The sequence below is a fragment of the Macadamia integrifolia genome, chromosome 6 (genome assembly GCF_013358625.1).
Source record: "Macadamia integrifolia cultivar HAES 741 chromosome 6, SCU_Mint_v3, whole genome shotgun sequence".
Lineage (NCBI taxonomy): Eukaryota > Viridiplantae > Streptophyta > Magnoliopsida > Proteales > Proteaceae > Macadamia > Macadamia integrifolia.
Genome location: NC_056562.1, coordinates 27978729 through 28004389, shown reverse-complemented (window position 1 = coordinate 28004389; position 25661 = coordinate 27978729). Strand labels below are relative to the sequence as shown.

Genomic DNA, 25661 nt, shown 5'->3' with positions numbered 1-25661 from the left:
AGGTATTTTAGTAAATTTTTTGTATGGGGAATCGTATATATTTATAAGGATGATTCTTTCTTTATAAACAATCTAAGAGAGATGTGAAGATGAATGATATAACCAAAGAAATGAAATAATTAATTCATCCCTTTCTTTGATTTTTTCAAAATACCCTCTAATATTTTATTTCTTTGATTACACATAGGGGTTGCAGCAGCTAAATTTCATTCATTGGAAAGCACTCAAAGGTAAATAAAATGGATAGGAATATGAAGCACTGTCAACACAGAAAGAACTTCTCTACCTTGGATCCCCCCCTTGTGGGTAACCACCCCACCCCATCTCATTCCATCTATGGGGTGGGGTGGTTACCTGCAGCAGGGGAGAGGAACTAGATTTTATGTAATGAATATGAAATACTGCCAACACAGAAGGAACAAAAGGAACTGCTAGGGGGTTACTGTTCCTTTGGACTTGGACTTAAGACTTTAGTTCGAGTTAGAGGTGAGGCTGTTAATGATTGCCAAAGCATTGCTGATCAACCTGGAAGCAGTCGTCACACTGTTCTTGATTTGCTTCTCCACCAGCCCATTGAGCCTATCCAATCCATCCAAGCAAGTCTGGTGGTCAGTCATTGCTGCACTGACCCAAGTCTGTATACTATTTTTGTTGAACTCAAAATTAGGGCCACCCAGATGGTTCATCTCCTCCAAAGACTGCTTCAGCTGATCTGTAGCATCTCCAACCTCAACAACGCAGTCTTTGATGTTAGCCGTCTCATTGGACATCAAGCCAACTCTCCGTGAGAGCATGGTGACCAAGGCGGATGAGTTCCGTGTGGCGCTCAAGCTTAATTTCAGGGCCACTATGGCCAGTCTCGTGCTGTTTGTTCCTACGGAGCTTGCGTAGGGAGAGAGAGAACTGTAACATAGGTTGGGGTACAAAATGGATGCACAGGAAGAGTGAATGAAATTGATCTCGCTGGATTTTGTGGTGGTCGCCGAGCAATTCTTCATGGTTGAGCTTATAAGGACCAAAAGAGCAACAATGGCCGCCATTAAAACCTTGCAGGAAGATGGAGATGGAGATGTGAAGCCTTTCATCTCCATGATTATCTCTAAATAGTACAGAGAGAGAGATTGATTCACAAGAAGAGTGATGATTATGTCTCAGTGATGAGATGCCCTTTTTATATGAGAGGTTGTCATTGATCAGCAATCAGCTGAGTTAAAAACGCACGTGCCTTTATAGGGAAGAAAGGATCAGTTGTTCGCACGATCACTTGGTTGTACATCTTAGCAATCCAACACTTGTCATTTTTGCTTTTAAATATATCTCTTTTTAGCCTCGTAACGGTAAAGAATGGGACAAGTGTTGGATGCTAATTTATTAGATCGGGTAATCATACGAGCAGTAGATCTAGACTTTTTAAGGGTAATGCCTCAATCAGGTAATCAAAGAATTAGAGGGGAGGGGGTAACCAATGCAATCCAATCTTACACCATCCATGGGATGTGGGAAAAATAAGGTGGGGTGGTTACTTGCAGGGTAGGGTATCGGACTCGTAATCATAATGAGTGCTTTCACCAATACGTTGGACAAGTTTGGCTCCCCTACTTATATGATGATGGAGGGTGGGAGATGGGGTGGCGCGGTCACAGTAGGGGTAGGTGATGGACCACCTCTGTACATGATATGATGTTATTGAAGGGTCCGGATCCTTTCCCCGGCAGGTATCCCATCCCATCTCACACCACCGTCAATGATGTGTGGAGATCACCTTTGGGAACTGCAAGGGAGAGGAACCTTTCTCGTTATTGGATGTTTTGTTTGATTAGCTTTTGCCATTAATATAAACACTAGAGCCTAGTCTAGTATTAGCTATATTAATTATAAACTTAAGATTGACTATGCAACGAACGTGACTTCAAGATCCTAGTATGAGAAATTTACAATCCCCCTAAAAAAAAAAAAAAAAGAATTGTAGAATGATGAGAAGCCCGGTGGATCCATGCAGCAGGGACGGAGCATACCCATCTCCAAATAAGACATTAAGGGCCTATAAATGAAGAAAAGATATATGCTATGTTGACAGAAAAAAAAAGCCTCTGTTGTGACTTGTGAGTGGTGAAATGCAGTGAATATTTGGGGATGCATGGTTGGGCCTTCACAACTGATGGGTGTGCATCAACGTTTCACATGTTATTCTATATTGCACCGCAGCCATTCATCTGCTAGCTAAGTTTCTTAATAAGAGAAGAAAATAAGGAAGGATGCTTTATACAGAATATGTGGCACCATAAATGGGCTTTTATTCAAATTAAAATAACATATATGCATATATGATCACTACAGTCCAACCACTCTAACCTCCACTCCCCCACAAAAAAAATTGTATATATGATAATTTTTTTTTTAAGGTAGGCTCTCAAGAAGAGTTGACCTCATGATCTATTAATTTTGAAGTATTGGTCTTTGCCAATTATCCACTTGGGAATCTACCAAAAATTAGACTATCCACTTGGGTACGGAATATAGGGTTGTTTATAACTAAACTTTTTAATGTAATTTGTAGGGTTATTTATACCTAAAATTTTTAATATAATTTGTAGGGTTGTTGACAAGTTAATTAAACTTTTAGTACATATTCCCTTGAAGAAGAGAAAAAAAAAAAGTTTAACTTGCAAAATAAGATGAGAAAAATGATTATTTGAGAGTATGGGGGTTGCACCCAACCACCCTCATGAAAAGCTGAAAAGGCCATCTTGTTGATGTTTCCACATGTGTTCCCATTGGCCTCCCTAATTGGTGCTAGGGCTATGCTCCCGAATAAATAATTGTTTCCCAAATAATAGACAAACCCAACCTTGATCAAGTTCATTTTGATCTTATATATTAACTTCATTTATTTTCTTTGAATTTAAAAACGTATACAAAGCATAGTTGGATAACTAGATTTTAATTCTAGCAAGTCACCCAAAATGGGTCAAAATTTTGAATAACCTAATCAAAAGTCATGTAGACTCAATCAAGGTAAAAAATTTATAAAACTCAATCATGAATCATTCCAATCAAATAATACTGAGTCTTTTTACCATAAACTGGACAAGTCTAGTTCTTTTTCTTAAATACTATTTTTGGGTCATTACTTTAGTAATTTTCAATCAAATAATACTATGTCTTTTTACCCTAATGACTATAAACTGGATGAGTCTAGTTCTTTTTCTTAAATACTATTTTTTGGGTCAATACTTTAGTAATTCTCTTATTTATATTATTGAACAAGTTCGCATTGGTATATGTATAATTCAAAAGAAAAAACTTTTTGGTAGATGTATAATTCAAAATTCAATGATAAATGATTCTTTTTTCTTTATTTTGTCAATTTACATATATTTTTATTAATTTATGCATATTTATTGTATTTAAAAAATAAAAATAAAACATGACTTGTGGTGAGTCTGGTGACTAAGGTCGACCGACCCGGTTGTTGAAAGCTTGAAATGAAGAATTTTAAATTGAGAACTTGAAATGATTGATTGAAGAATTCATAAAAAAACTAAAAGCGTGAACGGCAGGATTCGAACCTGCGCGGGCAGAGCCCACATGATTTCTAGTCATGCCCGATAACCACTCCGGCACGTCCACGGGTTGAGTTATTGGTGCTAAATAACTTTATTTATCACCTATTTTTAAGAATCAAACGAATCAGCGATCAGGTACCGAAAATACCCTTCCTGGCAGAATTCACATCCTCTATAGCAAATGGTGAGGTGCTGTGAATATTTGATGGTTGAGAGCATATAGACATGTGTCCCAAGGGGTTTCCAACTACCCAATGCTCACTGCATTAGTGTAACGGTTGCAGACGATTTTCACACTTCCTAACCTCCATGCTCAATGAGGCTGAAGGGGCAAGCCACGTTTAACTTTCCGTAGAGTTGCCCCTAATTCTTTGTGGACCCAAGTGTAACTTTTGTTCAAGTGACTGAGCACAAGATTTCTGGGTGGAATCTATTAGCCATGTACTTTGCCAACACTTGAGAAAACTTTGTATTTTCTCGATAATTATGTATATAGTTATATGGTAAATCTAAACCAAAACTGATCAAAATCAAATCTTCCCTTGTTGGTTTGGTTTTAGATTCACCCATTTTGACATTAAAAATTATTTGTTTCAAGTAATTCCAATAAAGTACTATCTGCTCAAATTGAATCAGATTTTAACCTAAATCATACTAAACCATACAATCAATGTCTTAATTTGTTTACTTTTGTACAAAAAGGTTGAAAGTATTATATTTGGCATCATAGGACTGTATCTTTATGAGGTTGTAATTTTTTTCTTAACTTAATTTTTCAATTTTGATTTTGTCTCAGATTGTACATATTGAATCCTGAACCAAACCAAAATCAAATAAAAAAAAAAAAAAATTCATTCAAGCCTCCCAGAGTTTTGAAACCTTTTTGACTGTGAATAACTTAAAATGGAGGTAGAAACTAAGGTACAATATTGGCTTCAATAGAGGATAGCCTATTAATTAGGGCCAAGGCATTGCTAGTGAGCTGAGCAACACTTAGAATTCCACTTCTAATTGTGTTCTTGATATTTCCATTCATGGCATTTCCTTCAAACCCATTCATACATGTATCATCATTAGTTAAAGCAGCACTCACCCATGTTTGTATATTGCTCAATTTCAAATCAAAATCAGAGCCTCTAAGGTGTTTCATCTGCACCAAAGATTGTTCAAGCTCATCGATAGAGTCACCGGTGGTTTCGACGCAATCTGCAACCGCTGCTGCTTCACTAGGACTCATATCATTCTGTTTAGACAAGCTCACCACCATGTCTGAAGTGGATCTTGCACTAGTTAGGCTTACAGCAAGTCCCACTTGAGCTAATCTTCTAGGGCTCATATGAACAGTGGAAGCATAAGGAGAGAGTGATTGGAAGCATAAATCTGGATACAATGTCACTTCATCACATGAAGTCTTAATGAACTCCATTTCGGTTTCTGCTGGAAGATTAAGGCTTGCCCCTGTGCAGGTTGTCATGGATGAGATGATAGTGAAGAGAATGAGAAGGGCTTCCATTATGTCTAGTTATGGTGAAGATAGGGCTTCTATCTCTCCCTTAAATAGGGGAGCTGCTGGAGCCTTAAAGATTAAGGGTGAGATAAAGAGAGAAAGGGATGGAGATGGAGGATCTTTTACTTCACTTGCAATCTCTGCTACGTATGGCGAGAAGTACCCTACAAGTTAAGGACTCCCAGAAGATAGGGTCGAACATCCTTTTCAGTCAGTTAATATGGTTATTCTATACTAATTTAACTAACCGCCAGAACCCAAAGTCAGCACCAAATGGAATGGCTTTTGGCCCACCAGTTATAACACTAAATTGGTCTTTCATAATCAAGCTTAATTACTAGGTCAAGTTCTCGAATATCTATATTAATTAAAGTATGTTTGAGGTATACTTCATCAAATTAGATAAATTTGCAACATTAAGGAAAAAAATTAGATTTTATTACCTTTTAAACAAGACCAGATGTATTCAGTTCTAAAATGTGATTGCATGTTCGGTCATATGGTTGAAATTAGTCACTAAATTCAGTAATTAGAATAATTAAATCAATCGTTCATAGGTCGAAATTATTACCGATGCAAAATTAAATTTGGTGACAATTAATATATTTCAACTACTTATTTTTACTGGAAATTTAATCATGAGATGAAAGTACAGAAATACGGACATGAACCTGCATAAACAAGTTCTTAGGCAAAATTGAAAATAGGCTCACCCTTGAAAACAAACTATTCAGAAGAGCAAAATCAACAGATTTGTGATCATGGTTATAGATTTCTTTAATTATTGCAAAGGAATTTGTGAAAAACAAGTAGAATTGGTGGAGTAGAGAGATAGACACTTACCTAAGTTTATTGCAAGGAGAAAAAACCCTAAAAAATAGATAGAGGAATTCAATTTAAGCTAATCAATCTCACCTTCAAATAATCAAACTTGAGAGATAGTGGCACAAAAATAAAAGAGAGAAAACAAGAAAGAAAAATTGAGACACAAAACAGTGATACACTCACTATGAATTCGGATTCCAGATATACGTCTTCTACTGGGCCCATTATGCTTCGCTAACTTGCGGATGTAATTTCAGTAACACGTGGAAGCTTTAAAGCCTCACTGTTATTTGACTTGCTTCGAGCCTTCGACTGTTGGCACGGCACCCAGCCTCTCTCATAAAATAAACCTGGAAGATTTAAATTTTCATTGCCATTCTAATCCCTTAGAGACATGGAAATCACATAATTGCCATTTTCTTAATTGGGCTTGGAGGTGCATACTATGTCCTTTAGTTTGGACTAGGCTGGACAATTGGGTTAAGACTTAAGAGACAATCACTCCTCAATTTTAAAAATCTCGGAAAATAGACGTATAAATTGTTGGTAGTACATGCTCTTTCATAGTTGATCTCTCTTTTTCTTGAAACTCACTCTTCTCTGACCATGTGAATTCCCCTGTATTCAAATCATGAGGCACTCCCTTTTGTTCACCCATTGATTTGGAGCGAGAGATACCAATATACACAAGCTACATAAACATCCCTTCCAAAAAAATCCATTAGCATAGAATAAAAAAAAATACATTCGTGAATTAAATCAGAATATACTCCAAGGATGTCCCAACCGCCCTTTAATATATAACGTGATCATGAAATAATTGATTCTTAAAATGATCTAGGTATCTTAGGTTTGATTGGTTAGTTCATAGATTCATTGGTCATTTTACATGTTATTCACATAATATTAATTACTCGCATTATTTTGAAGGTTTCAATTTAATAATCATGTTATCCACATCATTATCTATCTGCAGCCAAAGTTTTCCAACTTATTTGATATCAATTTAGGGAGTGAACACAAGATTGTATTGGTCAATGCTAATCCTAATCCAATCTTGAGCCAACTTGGCTGACACTCGCTTGACTCGGTGGAGTTTGGTCACCATCAGCTGGCTGAGCCTGGCTTGGTTAGGGCATGACGTTGGGATAATTTTGTAATTTCAGGTTACAAGTTGGTAAACTTGTAGAATTCTTTTCTTTTGTTCTATTCAAATAAGGGAAGTGGAGAATGGTCCCTGTTAGGCTATGTTTGGTAGTCAATAGAAGAAAAGAAAAGAAAAAAGAATCTAGAAAAGAAAAGAAAAGAAAAGAGAAGAAATTGTAAGAAAATAAAAAGAGTATGTATGTTTGGTTACCAAGGAAAGAAAAGAAAAAAATTCAAAAAATTTGAATTTTAAGAGAGAGATAAATACAAAGGACATCATCGTGTAATCATTCATTTTTGTCTTATTATATTTTCATATTTTCTCATATTTTCTTGTGTTTTTTGTAAAAAAGTTTATGGAGGAGTTAAAAAAAATTTTACAATTTCAAAGAAGAATTTTGAATTTGAAAATAATGATCTACTCTTAGGTGAAGACATATAAGTACAAAGAAAAATTCTTAATTTAAGGAAAAAACGTACAAAAAATGTACTTTGTTCTTTTCTTGTCTTGGTTAACAAACATAGCCGTAGTTCCGTTCTTGAGGAGAGAGCGGGAGAGCAGAGCAGACTGGACCACTGGACTAGACAGACCAGAGAAAATGGCTGCAGAGTCCGTGAGAATAACTTCCTCTGCTTCTTCTCTTCGCAACTCCTCTGGTTCTTGGAGGCATTTTCCTCTCTCTTCCAATCGGTTCTTCGGCTTCAATACTCTGAGTCGACCTTGCTCTGCTGAATTTTGTGGAAATCTTCGTCTTGGCTCGAAACCATACAACAGAGAAGATTTTCTGTCATCGCCATGGCTGGGGATGGTCTGTTTCTTACTCTACTTTACTGCTTCTCTTCTATTTTGTTGTCGCCTGTTGATTGATTTCCTCACTTTCCTCAGTCAATTGAGGTAGATCCATTGACGAATTTAGATGAAATTGAGTTCTTCTGAAGGGAAAAATAATTCTCGTAAGAAATTTTGGATCTTACTTGGAGCATGTGGTCGAATTGGCGTTTCTAATATGGTTTGTCTTCTTTACAATGGAAACCCTTAATCTTTATTGCTGATAGGTTCAAATCATTCGTTATTGTATATTTTTTTAATAAATTGTTGTGATTATTTAGCGTCTAGAGATGAAAATGTCGATGTTTGTAAGTAAAGAATGCGGAGAGACTCTCAAATCTTGAACAGAATTGGAATCTCAACAGTTTCCTGCCTTATTACTTGGAAGGTGTATGGACTTAACTTTAGGCTCTGCTGAAAGTAAATTAGGCTTTCACCGAGTACTCTAATCTTCGGGAACCTATCATTCTCCAAACATTTCAGAATGCCTGCCTATCCTTATTAACCTCTTCAGTGTCAGATGGTTGATAAAGACACATGTGTGGTTGCGCTAGAAACTGATACAGAGAAGTTCAGTCCTGGTAGTTATTGAGTCAAAGCTATGTAACTGAACAGGCACATGTGTGGTTGCGCTAGAAGCTGATACAGGGTGGTTCTAGACATGCCCACTCAACATCTCTGTGCAAAATGACAAAAAGTTTTAAAACACTGAATTCTGTTAGTAATGATACAAGAATGGTTCTACCCAGCTCGCAAGAGAACAGAAAACATCATCAGGATAGAGAGATGGAACCTTGAAAGTAGCCTCCATTACAATTATGGCCTATTATATAACCACACTTTCCTTATTTTGATGTCACCTGTAATGTGTACTGCATCATTTGACATTTAGGTTATGCATAGCTAATCAATCCCTATTTAAAATAATAAAGCTAAATGAGGAATCTGGTCTTTCTACTCTTTTTTTTTGGGTGGGGAGTGGGGGGTTGGGTCTTTTGCTGAATGTGAATCACCCACTTCTCAAAAATCAATTACAGGGACCTTAGACCTGCATGTAAAAGAAAATTTTTTCCATTTGAATGTGCCACAAACTGCTTAAGGAAATTAATAATTTGTGCTGTCCACCTGGCCAAACATTATAGTGCTGTAATAAAGTATTAACATTAGTTGCTGCACATTTGAGGAGCAATCAGAAATAGTATTCTAGTGTTAGTTATTAAATTTGTGAGACAGAAGATTAAAGTCTAGATTATTTAAATTTTTGATATGTGACACTGGAATTTTAAATTTTTTTTGGGTGTGTCCTTTTTCTTCCTGTTTTGTTTTCCCAGATACAAAGCGCACTGTACCTTTAAAGGATTATCGCAACATTGGAATTATGGCTCACATAGATGCAGGGAAGACTACTACAACTGAACGGATTCTCTTCTACACTGGAAGGAATTATAAGATAGGTGAGGTACATGAGGGGACAGCTACAATGGATTGAATGGAATAAGAACAGAGGGATTACCATTACTTCTGCTGCAACTACCACCTTCTGGAATAAGCATCGGATTAACATTATTGACACTCCTGGTCATGTTGACTTCACACTTGAAGTGGAACGAGCTCTCAGGGTCCTGGATGGAGCTATTTGCTTGTTTGACAGTGTTGCATGTGTGGAACCTCAGTCAGAAACCGTCTGGAGGCAAGCTGATAAATATGGGGTCCCTAGAATATGCTTTGTTAATAAGATGGAACGTCTTGGGGCTAATTTTTTCCATACAAGGGACATGATAGTCACGAATTTGGGTGTTAAACCTCTGGTGCTTCAAATACCGGTCGGTGCAGAAAATTTTCAAGGGGTGGCTGATCGTGTGAAAATGAAAGCTGTTATTTGGTCAGGAGAGGAACTTGGTGCAAAATTTGCTTATGAGGATATTCCTACCGATCTTCAGGAGTTGGCTCAAGATTACAGAACCCAGATGATAGAAACCATAGTTGAGTTGGATGACAAAGCTATGGAGAGCTACCTAGAAGGAACAGAGCCTGATGAGCAAACGATTAAGAAATTGATTAGAAAGGGAACCATCTCAAGTAGCTTTGTCCCAATTTTCTGTGGCTCAGCATTTAAGAACAAGGGGGTTCAGCCATTGCTTGATGCAGTGGTGGATTATCTGCCTTCACCACTTGACTTGCCAGCAATGAAAGGGACTGATCCTGAGGACCCAGAAGTGACACTTGAAAGGTCTCCAAATGATGATGAGCCATTTGCTGGATTGGCTTTGAAAGTCATGAGTGATCCATTTGTGGGATCCCTTACATTTGTCAGAGTTTATGCAGGGAAGCTAACTGCAGGATCTTATGTTCTTAACGCAAACAAAGGGAAGAAAGAATAGGGAGACTACGGGAAACGCATGCCAATAGTAGGGAGGATATTAGGGTAGCATTAGCTGGTGATATTGTTGCTCTTGCTGGTCTAAAAGATACTATCACAGGTGAAACACTATGTGATCCGGACAAACCTATCATCCTTGAACGGATGGACTTTCCTGATCCTGTTTAGAACCCAAGACTAAGGCAGATGTTGATAAGATGGCACTAGGGCTCATCAAACTTTCTCAAGAGGACCCATCTTTCCACTTCTCAAGAGACGAAGAGACCAATCAAACTGTTATTGAAGGAATGGGGGAGTTGCATCTTGAGATCATCGTTGATCGGCTTAAGAGAGAATTCAAGGTTCTCTATCAGCTAAATATTTTTCCATTATTCAGTTATCAAGATTTAAACTGGTTTACTTTGGGGTTTCTCATTAATCTTATTTGCTTATTGGATAGGATGTTCACAACTAGTTGGTCTGCTGAATTTCTCACAATTTTTGTTTCGTTGGTACACAGGTTGAAGCTAATGTTGGTGCACCACAAGTGAACTACCGTGAAAGCATCTCTAAAGTCTCAGAAGTGAAGTATGTACACAAGAAACAGTCTCGTGGGCAGGGGCAGTTTGCAGACATCACTGTAAGGTTTGAGCCCATGGAAGCAGGTAGTGGTTATGAGTTCAAAAGTGAAATAAAGGGAGGTGCAGTGCCAAAAGAGTATATCCCAGGAGTGATGAAAGGTTTGGAAGAATGTATGAGCAATGGTATACTTGCAGGCTTCCCTGCTGTTGATGTCCGTGCTGTGTTAGTTGACAGTTCATACCACGATGTCGACTCTAGTGTCTTGGCATTCCAGGTGGCAGTTAGAGGAGCTTTCTGGGAGGGAATCAAGAAAGCTGCTCCAAAACTACTGAAACCCATCATGAAAGTTGAAGTTGTCACACCAGAGGAACACTTGGGTGATATAATTGGGGATCTTAAACTCAAGAAGAGGACAGATCAACAACTTTGGTGATAAACCTGGTGGTCTCAAGGTATGAATGTATTGCTTCTCTTCTTTCAATATCCAATCTATTGAGATGTTGGGAGTTATGGAGTTATAGAGTTATAGTCCCACAGCAATTGTTCAGGTCCTTGGTGCCTTCATATACTTGAGGAGCTTTAATGCCCAAGGTCCCTTAGTTATCTTTCCTAAGTTGTCTATCCACCTGTAGAGCGAGGTATCCCAAATATAGTCCCACATAGGTTGTTCAGGTCCTTGGTCTCTTCATAAACTTGAAGAGCTCTCTCCACTTAATGTCTTGAGGTTTAGGGTTGGACCTTCAACACAATTCAGGCTCCATCTTTACCATACTCTCTCAAATAACTTAACATCAACTTCCTTGAGCTTCTGAAATGCTATTGGTATTTAGTCCGGGAAATCACTTTTTCTCCTTCCCCCCTAAATTTGCTCTCTTTTTTTTGTAATACCCTGATTTTATTTCTGACCTTCTAAGAGTAACAGAGTTAATTAATTGATAGTTGCGACAATGTGTGAGCATCCAATTAGGCCAATTTCTGGCTAGAGCCCTCTGTGCAACCCAGAGTAGAAGGATCTCCTCTCCCAATTCCTACCTATTCATCATGGTTGCTTGCTAATTATGAACAACATATATGTTGCACATTAAATGTGATAATAGTTTGCTGCCCCTTGATTATTGGGATAGACCTTCTATTTATTTTGTCTGTTTGGGAGTAATGCAGGTGGTTGATGCCCTGGTACCATTGGCTGAGATGTTTCAATATGTGAGTACGCTTAGGGGAATGACAAAAGGGCGTGCATCCTACACCATGCATCAGATAGAGAACATTAAGATTGTACATGGTCAGGTATCTCGCTCTTCCTATTTAATGATGCAAAATTGATTCTCTGTTCTCGATTAAACTATGCTGAACTAGAATCAAAATCAGAATCAGAATTTGGCCAAACTCATGCAGATTATTGATTTTTCATTACAGAAACCTTGGGAAGGAGCCTCTCTCTCCATGAAGCCTGCCGTCAAACTACTTGTATTTGGATTACCAAAAAAAAAGGTTTCAAAATGCTTTATTGATAGTTGATACCCTTCCCTTGTGTTTTATTTTTGTTGTCTTCTTGGCTTATTAAAAACCCTTTCCCAAGCTTTGCTTGTCAAAATTAGTTTACTTTAACCAATCCACTCTTTCTACGAGAGGATTTGATATTTGTAAGTATAGTCCAAGTTCTCCAAAGTCCTCCCCTTCTCCTTAAACAAGTCGTACGATATAAAATAGAGTTTGGCTTCTGCCCAGGCCTGCTGGCAGCTAAAGAAATGGTTCCATAAGGATATTTGTGAATCCAAAAGGAAGATGAAAGATTCTATTTTTTTGGCTACCAACAGGGGTGACAAGTTTTTTTCAGGTTGAAGATCACTTGTTGGATCTGTCGATGTAATAAAACGTGTACTTTTAATACAAACATTGCACCATTGTAGTCCCGATAACTAACATAATAATTGCTTCGGCCAAAGAATTAAAATAGAAACATTACACCCTTTCTTTTTCTTGAATCTCCTTTAATAAAAGCATCCGTGAACGGTCAGAAGGAGAATAGCAGCCATGTAGAAACTAAATAAAAATAAGACTATAATTCAAAATTTTCAAATCAAAACTAGTGCCGTAACGAATCCATACAATCAAATACACAATGTGGTGTACCAGTCAATGAGATGAAAGCTTCGCATTGAAGCTCCACCTTCCACATGCAACTACCTGTTCTTCCCCTTCGAAACTCCTTACTTGAGTTGAACAATCCCTGCACTGACTAGTTTCTGTATCTTCTGCATCACTAGGGGATTCTTTGTGTGTTCCTGGGCTTCCCTTGGATTCTCCTGGAAATCAATCAACACCTGTCCACGAAGTGTGTACAGTAAGCAAATCACACAATAATACGAAAGTAAAAGACGAATGAGGTGGATTGAGCGAGTGAGCATAATTGACTCATTGATCATGTTCGATTTTACCTGTCGCATAATAGGATCAGACAATATATTTTGTATCTCTGGATCCTGCATAGCCTTAGCCTGCAAAAATAGCTTAGGTTTAAATAAATTCCAGTAGATGCTTGATATCGAGGTTAAGAACTGGCAGATAACTAAACAAACCTGTCTCTCTTTCAAATCCTCTGGGCTTATATCCCCGCGGTTAGCCTTGTTGATCTGCTCAACACATCTGCAGACAAATTTCGGACAGCATTAAAACAAAGGCAAATCATACAAAAAATAAAAGATGAAGCAAAAGCGTTATGAATGGGAATGGATAGTAGGTGTGGAACCTCCGCACGCCATCACGCAATTCCTGGTTGTTTTTGTCATGTTTCAACCCCTCCTGGTACGTTTCCAGTGCTTTGTCGTATTCCTTCATGAAGAACTGGATTGCACCTTTCCTTGTATAACCTTTTGAGAAGGTTGGATCAAGTTCAATGCACTTCTCTGCATCCTTCAATCCCTCAGGCATTGCCCCCAGCTTTGTGTAGCATGCCGCCCTATTACTGTACACCTGAAAAACAGCAAGTGGCCAAATTTCTTAGTTTCCAGTAAGTAATTATTTATTTATTTTTGTTAAGTTCCAATATAAATTAGATGCACTGATATCTTGAGATTGTTATATTTCTTCGTTCTGCAGTTCAGCACAGAGATAATCATCTCATTTACCTTTGGATCTTTTGGGTTCCTCTTCAGGGCTTCTGTGTAATGTTTGACAGCCTCTGGATACTTTTGCTGCTTGAAAAACTCATTTCCTGTTCAATAAAAAACCCCATTTTAACTTAATACAAAACAGTCATGGAAAAGGAAACATATAAAAGTTCAGCCCACTAACTAGGCTAGACATTTTTTAATAATTTAAAAACTTCAGCATTGAGCATGCGCCCAGAAGAGACAACAGTTGATCAACTCTGTGCATGTGTATGTTTTTTTTTTTTTTTTTTTTTTTGGGGGGGGGGGGGGGTGGGGTGGGGGTGGGGGGTGGCACATAAGCCAAGCATAAAAGGTATAAGTAAAATATACTAAAACACCACCAAAATCCCAACTTGCAGACACTTACATATACAAAACAAAAGCAAAACCAACAAGATAATAGCCCGCAGGTTATTAAATCAAACCTCCTCATACACATAAAGTTAGCAAATAGATCACTACTGCAAGGGTCGAGCAAAATAACAAATTCAGCACAGTAGGATAAAACAGGAACTTTTATTTGCTCATTAAGATGGAGCACAAATAGAGCACAAATATCTGCAAGAAGGCATCCAGAATTTATAGTATCATAATATTTTCTAATCCTGTGAAGTGTTTGGGAAAAATATATCCAGTATTCTCATTCCAATATTTCAGTCAGTGCCACATCCATAAACCTTGCCAAAAACCCCACTTTAACCTTCTTGGAACAAAACTTGATAGATGTAATAAGCATCAGTTCGCTTACTCACAGTTAACTGCTTCCATCATATTATACGAGAATAAGCATGAAAAAATACAATCTAAGTTTTACCAGATCATCCAATACAACTTAGACAACATACCTTTCTCACGCTCCTCATCTGCCAGCTGTGGGTCAAAATATTCTTGCTGCTCAAGTTCTTTCTTTGCTCTCTGAGCATCATTGAGCTTTTTCAGTGTGTCTGGATTACGATGCTCAGTAAGAGCTTTCTGGAAGGTCTCAATTGCAGGCTCATAGTCCTTTGAGCATTTTGCTGTCTTCAACATGGCAGTTCCCTTCCTAGTCAATGCCCTTGCAATCATCTTGTAGTCAGAGCGCAGCTCCCTGCCCCTCTCAACAGCGTTATCACAATCTTTGATGCATTCCTCGTACTGTGCACAAAATTAGACACAGTTTGAGAAACAAGCAACAGGCACAGAGAAGCACCCAAAATCAACTCCCAGGGTAAGGAATCTGAAAACTGACAACTCCATACTATATATGGAGTAACAACCCAAACCAGGTGATTCAAAAACATGTCACAGAAGAATCAAGGAATGAAAAGAAGACAATCACATATAACAATAAATAAGATCCAACACAATTACACGCCAGATCATAATTGAGTAGATAACACTTAATAATATTTATCATCCTAGCAGAGCCAATGCCAGGAAACATCAGCTTGCAGCTAACAAAGACCTGACATATTGGAGAGCAAGATGGCCCAAGTTGCACTGTCAGGGTAAGCAACCCAGACGAGGTAGAACCAACCATCACGGCTAGACACCTATTTTAACTTCTAACTGGTAGTGACTGCATAATTGTTTTGCAGCTGTAGAAAACCACAAGGTTGGGCATAAACTTTTCCCAAAATCAGTCTGTATTCCCATAGTAATTGCACTTGCCACTCAACTATTCTATATTAGTAGTAAGTAGTTTTCCTTTATTCACAAAAAATAGCTTTACAAAAACCTCTTTCAACTTTTAAATAGAAGGAAGAAATTGAAAGATAAGTTAGAAATAGTAATAACTTAATACAAAATACCAGTCATCATTCCCATCATAATAATTGTTTGTTCTTTGACCATTCTACTGTTTTAACATTACTTTTATAAGAATAACGGTAAACTTCCCTTACACAAAGTTCTAGGGCTTTTAAAGACGGAAATTATTCTTTCATATTTTGGAGGAAAATGAGGTAGATAAATACGATTCAGAACCAAAAGAAATATTAAGCCCACCTTTTGCAGCCAAGTTAATCCCCTAGCTTTCCAATAAGAAAATTTTACATTCTGTACAATGCAAGTTTAGAAGACATTATGTCAACATTTTTAGTACATTTTAGCATCTAGCACCTATGTGCCTTTTGTTTTTTTTTTCTAATGCAAAATATTTTGTTAGCATTTGCATCATTTTAATTCTTTACTTAATTTTTCTGATAGTATATATATATATAAATATATATATATATATATATATATTTCTTTTAAGAAATACAACCCAGGTATAGGACATTCCCGTTTATAAAATTTGGTGCTTTAGACAACTAAGCATTCATGGGTCACCTGAATGAACATAACGGAAATCATCATTCACCTATAGTTATGTTAAGGGGGGGAGGAAAATATTGTTTTGCAGAATCAAAACCAAGGAAATCAACTGAAAGCAAGACCAATGAAATACAAAGTACACAAACCGATCCCATTAACAGATAGCAAATATCCTTATCAAATCAAAACAGAACCAGTTCTATAAGATTAAGCTTAAAGCACACAACTCTCATGATAATGCAGATTCAAGGTCCAAACAAGTGTGTGTGCATGGGAAAACTCAGTCCAAAAACCAGAAGTCCTGTCGGTTCAGCAACTTTTGGACCAGTGTTTCTTAAACTGAAGTTGCGAGAGTTCAGCAACAAAGATAGAAAGGAAATTTATACTCCTGCCCCTATTCCTTAAGAAAGTTCAACTGTCGCAAATCAAAGGCACAGGAAATTTATCACAAAAAAGGGCAAAGGAAATAGAAGTATCATGAATCACCGCACATAGGGTAGTACACATTGGTTGAATGAGAAGAAAGGATAGTATCATTAATCCACCTTACCAGAGCGCTACATCCTTAATTATTTGAACATGATTTGCTTTGGTTTCATACTGAGATCATTTTCTCTTGTATATGTTTATCAAACCTTCTATGAAAAAAATTTTAAACTCTGTAAAAAAGTTAACTGACGAAATAGCAAGCGGAAACCCTGTGATAAACCAAGCTATGTTTTCATAGCGTATTTTACTCTATCTGACAATTGTCTATCAACCTTGAAAACGTAAACTTCGAAACCACTTAGGCTCATCCCCACAAAGTTTATTGCAAAAGCATTACAAAGTCTGGCTGGATTCTCTCTCTGACTACCATCCAACGGTATCCGTTACCAATGAGGGAGATGCAAAGCCTATGAATATAGTTCATAAAACAGTAGAAAACGAAAAATCATCAGATAATTACTTTTAAACGTGTTAATAAAACAGAAAGGCCATACCTTTCCCATCTCCAAGTAAACAGCTGCCCTGTTAGTAAGGAACGAAATATCTTCGTCATCCAACTCCGCTGCCTTCGTATAATGCTGAATTGCCGTCTCAAAATTTTTTTTCTTATATTCCGCAGTGCCAGCCTCCTTCTCCTTCTGTGCCTGTGCCTTCCTCTCCCTTGCCTCCTTCTCTTCAGAAAGCTCCATCGGCTCAGGCTCTGGTTCAGGCTCCGGCTGTTTCGTCGGCTCAGGCTCTGGTTGCTTCTCTGCATCTGCCTCTGCCTCCGGCTCCGGCACCTCCATTTCTTCCGACGTTGGAGCCCTCATTTTTATGTTGAGCAAAACCCCCAGAGCTTGCATCATCCTCTGATCCGCCAAATACATGCTCATATTATTAGGATTCCTCTGCAAATCTTGAACCATCCTCACAAAATCAGGCTGTTGAAGATAGCCCCTGGTCGTCGGATCAGCCGTCAATTTGGCCCACAACTCTGGCCCTTGGAATATGTTTCCAAAGGGAGGCGCCGCCGAAGATGATGGAGGAGCACGGGATCGTGAAGCAGCAGACTGAGAATCAGCAAGGCCTGATTTCAAGGCTTCATTATTAGGGTCAACCTCGAGGCCCTTCTTGTAAGCAGCGATTGCCTCATCGAAGCTGCTGAGACCAACATGAGCCGCCCCGAGGCGACTGTAACCCTTGGACCAGTCCGGCCTGAGTTCGACCGTCTTCTTGGCATCAACAAGCGCTTCATTGTATTTGTGGAGGGAAGCGTAGGCAGCGGAACGGTTGGAATACAGAACATGGTTTGAAGGGGCGAGATCGATTGCTTCGGAGAAGAATCCGATTGCTTCATCAAATCGACCAGCGGAGAATGCCGCGTTACCTTTTGCTTTAGCTTCTTCAGCCATCAGTGATGAAACCCTAATTTACCACGACCGAAAGATTGCTTTCAATCGAACCTATCACTTCGTCTTCCGAATCTTCTGAAATCGCAAAGAAGTATGAAGAGAAATCAACTAATCAATGAGAAATACAAATAATGTAGCACAAACTATATAGCATATACAGAGAAAGCAAGATTGAGAGAGTTGCAGGTAAAGGAAGAAGGGGAGAAGATTCATGGCTTGTACTTACAGTCTCGTAGGAATCGTTAGTTTCTGGAAAGTTCGAGCGAGCCAAGCGGAGAAGGTATAGATTGGCTGGATTTAAAGGCAGGGAGAGAGAGTTCTTGCACCACTCTCAATTCCCAACCCTCTGTTTCTGGAAACTTCTATAGACGTTAATACTTTTACAGGGAAACTGCTCACGGCGTCGGCGCTTGCTAGGTTGGAAGACTCGGAATCGACTCGTTAGACTCATCGCGTTGAATAATTGTGGGCTGGGCTGGTTTGGGATGGGCCTACGAGCATTCATCAATTGGTTTTGTTGTTTGTTAGGATAAAGAACGGAGTTTTCCGACGCCCACGGTCAAGGGAGAATCTCTTGACCATAGTTTAGGGTATCGATTTGGTATTGGTCTATTCATATCAGTATGAACCGAAATTGATACCAAATTGATGAAAGGAATGGAAATGATATATATAAAAGTATCAATCTCACCGTATATATCCAATATTTATCAAGTCAATACCTGATACCTAAAACCATGCACTTGACTGTGGGCTCCTAGAGACGAAATGCCTCAATGTTTTCAACCAATCTAACAATTGATTCAAAAAAGTTTCTATGCTGCATTTGTTTCAATGTAAAATGGTTGGTAAAAGTATATTCTCGATATTTGTTTTGTCAGTTTGGAAATTTTCATAGATGTGAAATTTTACAAGAGCATACCCTTATATGGAAAAAGCGATGAAAATTTTTATGCTAAGATTTGTTGAAAAAAATTTCATCGTGTAAACGCTCGATATGATTTGTGACTGAAATTCAGGAGGTAAGTCAGCTGAATCTTTACAACAGAAAGTGGATGACGTTTTGTAGTAAAGAATCCAAATGAAATAATTCAAACGAATTTATTTTATTTTTAGTGTTTACATCCTTTTTATGAATGTCTGATAATACCTTCCATTGTTCTCTAGCATCTGGTGGACAACAACTAAACCTATCCAACAAAAGATTCTTCCTTGATTATGGGTGTAAGAAAACTCGATCCTAATAATAATTTTGTTAAACCCATGTTTTCAAAACTTGAGGATCATAGAATTGAAACATAATTACTCTAACAAATCATGGTAACACAATGTTCGATTTATGTAGGTTTCTCCTCAAATTTAATTTGTTTTCTTTTCTTGTCATCCAAACATAGCTGCATCTGTGGATAACAGTTTTTAGTAGTCGTTTCATATCAAAATCTCTGCTTCCTTCCCTAGCAATCCTAGCCACAGCTGTTTGCCTTTTTGTGCGTCTCGGTCCAGGAGAAAATCCAGGAAGTATTCAACACATTCTCTCTATTCAACAATCAAATGTTGGATTCAAGATGATAATTCGTCTGCAATTCCCTCACAAACCCCCAATCCCTCACTCCTCGCAGCCTCCTATACCAAAATCCATCAAAAACACTATCCCTGTCCCTATCCCTATCCCTTCCCCAAGAAAACGCTCTGAAATTCTACTGGACGGCTTCACCCCTCTCAGAACCCGCACCCTTTCTGCTCCTCTCCCCTTCAACCCAGCGTCTGCCGTCGATTCTGGTGTCCTTTTCCGTGAGAAGCTTCTCTACCTTGAAGCCCTCAACGTTGATTCCTCCAAAGCCCTCGAGAAGAACCCAGATATCCGGTCAGCCCCGGTCGACTCCCTCAAGTCCGTCGAGAAATGTCTATACTCAATGGGCATCGAACGCTCGGACGTCGGCCGCATCTTTGGAATGTACCCTCAGCTTCTCACTTGCGATCCCTACACCCATCTCTACCCTGTCTTCGATTTCCTTATCAATGATGTCGGAATCCCATTTCACGATGTCCGTAAATCCATCATTCGATGCCCTAGACTCTTGATTTCCAGCGTTCGTGATCAGTTGAAGCCTGCCCTCTATTTCCTACGCAGGCTTGGATTCGTGGGTCCTCACGCAATCAATTGCCAGACGACCCTGCTCTTGGTTTCCAGTGTGGAGGGCACCCTTGTGCCTAAGTTTGAGTATCTGCAGGGATTGGGATTTTCGTACAAGGAGACGGCTAAGATGGTTTTAAGGTCGCCTGCGTTATTGACGTTTAGCATTTCCAATAATTTTCAGCCCAAGGTGGACTATTTCATAAACGAGATGAATGGAGATTTGGCGGAGCTCAAGAGGTTTCCCCAATATTTCTCTTTTAGTCTGGATGGGAAGATAAAGCCTCGGCATCGGCTTTTGGTCGAGTATGGGTTCTTACTTCCTTTGCCGGAGATGCTGAAAGTTAGTGATGGTGAATTTAGGGAGCGTTTGATCGAAATGCGGTTGCGTACTGTGGAAGAGAGAGCGTCTTTGTAAGTTATATGTGCTTTTGTATCTTTATTATATATCACATTAACAGGAAATCTACACCAAAAATCAGTTGTCTGATTTTATTCCATGAATGTACAATTTTTATAACCCCAATGACTGAGAAGATAATCACAATTGGCAATGGGATTTGTATGTCATAGATAAGCTTTTACTTCTATTTGGTTTTATTTCTGTCTGGATCCTGATCAATCACATCCTGCGAATTATGGAAAACCGTAGTCCATGGGTACAATATTAAATTATTTGTCATCATTTACTGAATCCCGGGTATTCATTTGGCTTGTTTTGAGAGGTCTGCTCTGGAGATTTTTCTGTATGAATCAAGCTCCACACTAAGTTGATAGGAAATTTTGAAAACTTACCAAGCTACAATCGGATAATTCCTCAGCATAAACACTTTGAGAATACTCACACTATAATTGCTAGGATTCTGTACTTTGCATTAAGAACTCTTAAGCAGCTAGGCAAGGACCCAACATGCAGATTTTCTTAAAATCTGTTGGTCTTAAATTTGGAAACTGATAAAGATCCAAATGAAATAAACTCTGAAAGTGGAAATCCTGCCCTGCCCTTATATCCTATGAATAATGTTCAATATGGGTTAATTTTGCAATTTTGATTGACTGCTGTTGAGATAATAGCCATAAGGACAATTTCAAGCCATGCAACCATATATTGGCATATGGGCATAGGAAAACATGACCCTGATGTAAAGTGATGAACTGATGATATTGTGATCTCAGATATTTACCGATCAAGTCCCATGGTGAATGTGTTGCTTTCCGGTGATATATAGTTTTAATTGATGAGACACTAGGGCGTTACATACCAAATTGGAACTAAGGAGAGATTGAGGTGTTTCCACAGTTCAATCATCAATAGGGTAGAGATAAACTGAGGAAGATGTTGCCGATGGAATTAGATGTGGGTGGATGAAGTGGAGAAGTGCCTGTAGAGTTTTTTGTGTTTGGTGCATTCTATTAATTAATCCAATTGGTATGAGACCAGTGCTGCTTTACAATTGTTGGGTGACAAATAAACCTAAGGTACACAAAATCAGTAACTAAGATGAGGATGTTGGAGATGGATAAGTGGGAAGACCAGGAAAACAGTGAATAAGAAACAAACACTAAGGCTCCGTTGGTTTCAAGTAGAGGGAAATGAAGGATGGTGAACTTAATTTAAACATGAAAAAGGGAATTTTTTTGTAATTATGACTGTGTAACTATGTAAAAAACGCAGCCTTATCCTAACTAATGAGGTTGGATACATGGATGGTGCAAAACAAGAATAGAGAAATGAAAGTAAGAAATGAAGAAATGATAGATGGAAAATGAGAAATGAGAAATGAAAGTAAGAGGAAAGAGGCATAGCCCAGCAAGTTGGGAGAATCTCAGCTATATGGGGTTGGCTACATGAATCCTAGCCCTCCAATAGGCTCTATCCGAGGTCATACTTGGGACAAGACCTAGGTCCTAGTCTATGCATGTCATTCCTCGCAACTTCTTCTGTGACATTTTAGGCTTGCTCCTAGCTCTTTTAGCTCATTCAATCGAAATTAGATCACTCCTCCTTACTGGAACATCTCCATACCTCTGTTGAACATTGTCATACCACCTCAAACTACTTTCTCGGAGCATGTCATTGATCGGGGCAACTCCCAAATCAGCTCTAATAAGTCCGCTCCTTACTTTATCTTTCCTAGTTTTGCCACACATCCAACTTAACATCCTCATCTCTGCTATATATAGCTTCTTTATGTGACACTTCTTTACTGCCAAACATTCTGCCCCATATATCATAGCTGGTCGAACAACAGTCTTATAGAACTTTCCTTCAAGCTTTAAAGGAAGACATCAGTCATACAACACTCTAGTCACACCTATCCACTTCATCCATCCCACATTTCAAATGCAATCTTTATTTTCCTATTCAAATCCAAGGAATTTTGGTTGAAAAGCATAGTAAAATTTAATTACTATATTTAGGAAGTTTTTAGTTAGCTACATAATCATTAAAGGAGATGATTACAGAAGTTTCCATATAAGTTTTGTTTTCATTTCATTTGCCTTCCATTCACTTCCCTTCCAACCAAACGGAACCTAAGGGAACTTAGGAGTGGGGCATTAGTTGACAAGATGGAGGAAGTTGTGCAATGATCGACAATCAATGCCCACCTGGGGTGATTGTTTTGATGAAACATGTGGGCACCAAAAAGACAAAGGAAAACAGAAAGTAGATTGTTTGTTGACTTATCACAAAAGAGGAAGACAGAGGTTAATGGATAAACATGATTCCTGTGGCCAACAATGAAAGTTCTACACATGCTTTAAGAGTTTAAGATGATATCTCCAAAGTCTACATTGTGAAACTGAAATCTACTTCATTGTGGATTGTGTTTTTGTCCTGTCTTCTGTATCAAGGACTTGGCTGATGAACTAGCCAAGTCTTGGGCTGGCAGATCAGATCTGTATTTAGGGCCTTATCCTGCTATGTTTTTTGTCTGCTGTTGTGCTTTTCTTGGCCCTGGCCACTTATGCTACTGTTGTACCTTATCTTCTGTAGTTCTTATACCTTCTGCTACCCAATAAGCACCAGTTATTCATTTCGCACCACTGCCCCCCACCCCCCCAGAAAAAATAAATAAAGAAAAGAAAGAAAGAAAGTAAGGGAGTTCTATGCATGATTACACTGCAAATAAATAAGGTATGGGTTTGGTAGAGAATAGGTTTTCCTACATCACCAGTTCATTTTTGCAGAAAATGTGACCAAAATTGCAACTTTTTTGTGTTCAAGACTTCAAGTTACTCTTTCTGGCTGAAATATTAAATGAGTGAAGTTCGGCTTCATGTTTTCCAAGTTGATCTAAATTCAAGCCAAATCTGGCTAGGCTGTTTCACGATTTGTCTTCACCAATTGCGTCCTGTGCCAACTCTGTTTTGTAAGGAGCTGCCACAGAAAAAAATTTCTTTCAAGATTTTCCGTAGATGATCCTATGGCTGACTAATTCCTCAATAGCCTGCCCATTTTGAGCTGCCTAAGCCACTGTCCATGCAAGAAACTGTGACAGCAATGCATCTAACTGTATCATGGAGTAGAGGTTTGTATTATTTCCTTTCTGTGTGTTTTTTTTTCCCTAGTTATATGTGAGGGAAAAAACATGAACTTTCAATTTGATGATACTCAATCTAACTGGAGGAATTTATTTGCTCTTGCCGTGTTTGATGCCTTGATGGTATCCTCTTTTGAAGGGTTGTATAGTATGGTAGAGGCTGTCTGTTCTTTTTATTTTGATCTCCTTGACAATTCTTTTAATGCACCCAAAAAAAGGGAAAAAAGAAAAAAAAAATTTGTTAGAACATATAAATATTGTATGCATGATCAATTTTCCATTTATTCTTGTGAGATTTTATAGCTCAACAGGTGGGTAAAATTGTTGGAAGGAGATGATACACTGTGGATTTGATTGTTCAGGTTGAGATATGCCCTCGCTAGTCCTTCTTACCAGTGTCCTGTCCTCATGATGGGAATCCCATCCAAACTATGATGGTTCAATTACACCAATCACATTCAATCATTTTACTCGATGCACTATTTTATCAAACACGACCATGAGTTTATTTATATTTTTTTTCAACCATTTCCTCATTTTAATTGTCTTTGTAGAACCTTGAACCTGTACTAGTCACTGTTTGCATATATTTCTGTGACTGGTCTTTGATGGAAGTGATCTAACCATCGATTGAGACTTATTTATCTTCTTAGCTAATGGAGCTACTTCTGAGGTCCTTCTATGAACTAGTTTTTTTATCTTTTTTTCTTAGTTTCACCACTTCTCATGTTGAGAGAGATTGAATAACTGCATGAAGGCATATGTTTATCATTTCGACTTTTGATATTACTCATGTGTGGAACAATCATATCACAGTTCTTGTAGCTATCGATCTGTAGTATGATATTACCACCTTGGAAACACTGTTCTTCCTCTTATGGATGCCAAAGGATCTTACTAAAGAATCTTTTTGGTTGTCTTACTAGTATTAGATCCATACGTATAATATCTACAATTCTAGGAAAAAATGTGTTCTCATGAGGACTAAAATTGAAGTTTGTAACATCAATTTTGATACACAGATGATCTTCTTTGTTTCTTGAGTTTCTATTTTTTTAGTAGAAGATTGTTCGCTGCATTAAATCCACTCATGGTACTAGCATATTTTTATCTGCTACGTACCCTCTATTATGAACTTTCTACTCTGACTTTGATTGGGGTGTTCGCTCTATTACACGGTGCTTCATCACTGGTTACCATACTTTTCTTGACATGAATTTTATATTTGGAAGTCCAAGAAATAACATACTCACTGTCCTCAACCGAAGCTGAATATCGTGTCATGACATCTATTACATGTGAAATCATTTGCCGCCTCAATGCTATACTTTACTGTGACAATCAAGTGGTTCTACATGTTACTTCCAATCCCATATTCCACGAAAAAACGAAGCACAGAGAAATATTTAGGACAAATTCCTTCCGGACCACATCAAGACTTCTACCATTCCCTAAAGGCACCAAGTTGCAGATGTTTTCAACAAAGCTTTAGGAAAATCATATAATCTCATTGGCAAGTTGGTGTATGGTCCCCACTATCCAACTCGAGGGGAAGTATTAACTATTTTTTCACACGTACGAATCTTCCATTGTTCTCTTTCCTTGAGATTATAGTTTTTAGAGGATAAAGTGACATCTCAATATATTAGCAGCCAGAGTCTGGAAAGCCACCTAAACTGACTCTAAGATGCTTTTCCTCCATTCCATTATGTAAAAAAAAATCTAGCCACTGGTCATTTATACAAAAAAAAAAAAAAGCCTCGATTGATTATCTAGTCTCTCAAGAATTGCGGGTTCATCCACCCATGTAAAATTTCGCTTGATCAAACAATTTCATCAGC

At 38.2% G+C, this 25661-nt stretch overlaps 4 protein-coding genes, 1 non-coding gene and 1 pseudogene across 5 annotated transcripts; 2 read left to right on the top strand and 4 right to left on the bottom strand.

Moving 5' to 3' along the window:
• Window positions 1-349: 349 nt before the first annotated feature.
• LOC122080964 (pectinesterase inhibitor 10-like) lies at window positions 350-1115 on the bottom strand. The gene has a single exon (XM_042647866.1). It carries the CDS (start codon window positions 1089-1091, stop codon window positions 471-473), a length of 621 nt encoding a protein of 206 aa, XP_042503800.1. The 5' UTR covers window positions 1092-1115; the 3' UTR covers window positions 350-470.
• Window positions 1116-3548: 2433 nt separating this feature from the next.
• TRNAS-AGA lies at window positions 3549-3630 on the bottom strand. The gene has a single exon. It is a non-coding gene; the product is annotated as a tRNA-Ser (tRNA).
• An 806-nt stretch (window positions 3631-4436) lies between these two features.
• Window positions 4437-5113, bottom strand: LOC122080966 (pectinesterase inhibitor 7-like). The gene has a single exon (XM_042647868.1). The coding sequence runs from the start codon at window positions 5077-5079 to the stop codon at window positions 4483-4485; it is 597 nt and encodes a 198-aa protein (XP_042503802.1). The 5' UTR covers window positions 5080-5113; the 3' UTR covers window positions 4437-4482.
• A 2489-nt stretch (window positions 5114-7602) lies between these two features.
• Window positions 7603-12571, top strand: LOC122080958 (annotated as a pseudogene).
• A 191-nt stretch (window positions 12572-12762) lies between these two features.
• Window positions 12763-18527, bottom strand: LOC122080959 (hsp70-Hsp90 organizing protein 3-like). The gene is made up of 8 exons (XM_042647860.1): window positions 18368-18527; window positions 17245-18216; window positions 14812-15100; window positions 13943-14028; window positions 13564-13787; window positions 13394-13460; window positions 13253-13312; window positions 12763-13138 (listed from the first exon to the last, which is right to left on the bottom strand). Exons 2-8 carry the CDS (start codon window positions 18139-18141, stop codon window positions 13025-13027), a joined length of 1737 nt encoding a protein of 578 aa, XP_042503794.1. The 5' UTR covers window positions 18142-18216; window positions 18368-18527; the 3' UTR covers window positions 12763-13024.
• An 889-nt stretch (window positions 18528-19416) lies between these two features.
• LOC122080962 (transcription termination factor MTEF1, chloroplastic) lies at window positions 19417-20844 on the top strand. The gene has a single exon (XM_042647865.1). The coding sequence runs from the start codon at window positions 19707-19709 to the stop codon at window positions 20691-20693; it is 987 nt and encodes a 328-aa protein (XP_042503799.1). The 5' UTR covers window positions 19417-19706; the 3' UTR covers window positions 20694-20844.
• Window positions 20845-25661: the final 4817 nt, after the last annotated feature.

Excerpts from the sequence above, each read along its gene's own strand:
- LOC122080964 (XM_042647866.1), bottom strand. The coding sequence starts at position 1,091 with ATGGAGATGAAAGGCTTCACATCTCCATCTCCATCTTCCTGCAAGGTT.
- LOC122080966 (XM_042647868.1), bottom strand. The coding sequence starts at position 5,079 with ATGGAAGCCCTTCTCATTCTCTTCACTATCATCTCATCCATGACAACC.
- LOC122080959 (XM_042647860.1), bottom strand. The coding sequence starts at position 18,141 with ATGGCTGAAGAAGCTAAAGCAAAAGGTAACGCGGCATTCTCCGCTGGT. Across the intron at positions 15,101-17,244 it reads TTTACTTGGAGATGGGAAAG|TACGAGGAATGCATCAAAGA; the intron begins GTATGGCCTTTC and ends TTTTGTGCACAG. Across the intron at positions 14,029-14,811 it reads AGATGAGGAGCGTGAGAAAG|GAAATGAGTTTTTCAAGCAG; the intron begins GTATGTTGTCTA and ends TTTATTGAACAG.
- LOC122080962 (XM_042647865.1), top strand. The coding sequence starts at position 19,707 with ATGATAATTCGTCTGCAATTCCCTCACAAACCCCCAATCCCTCACTCC.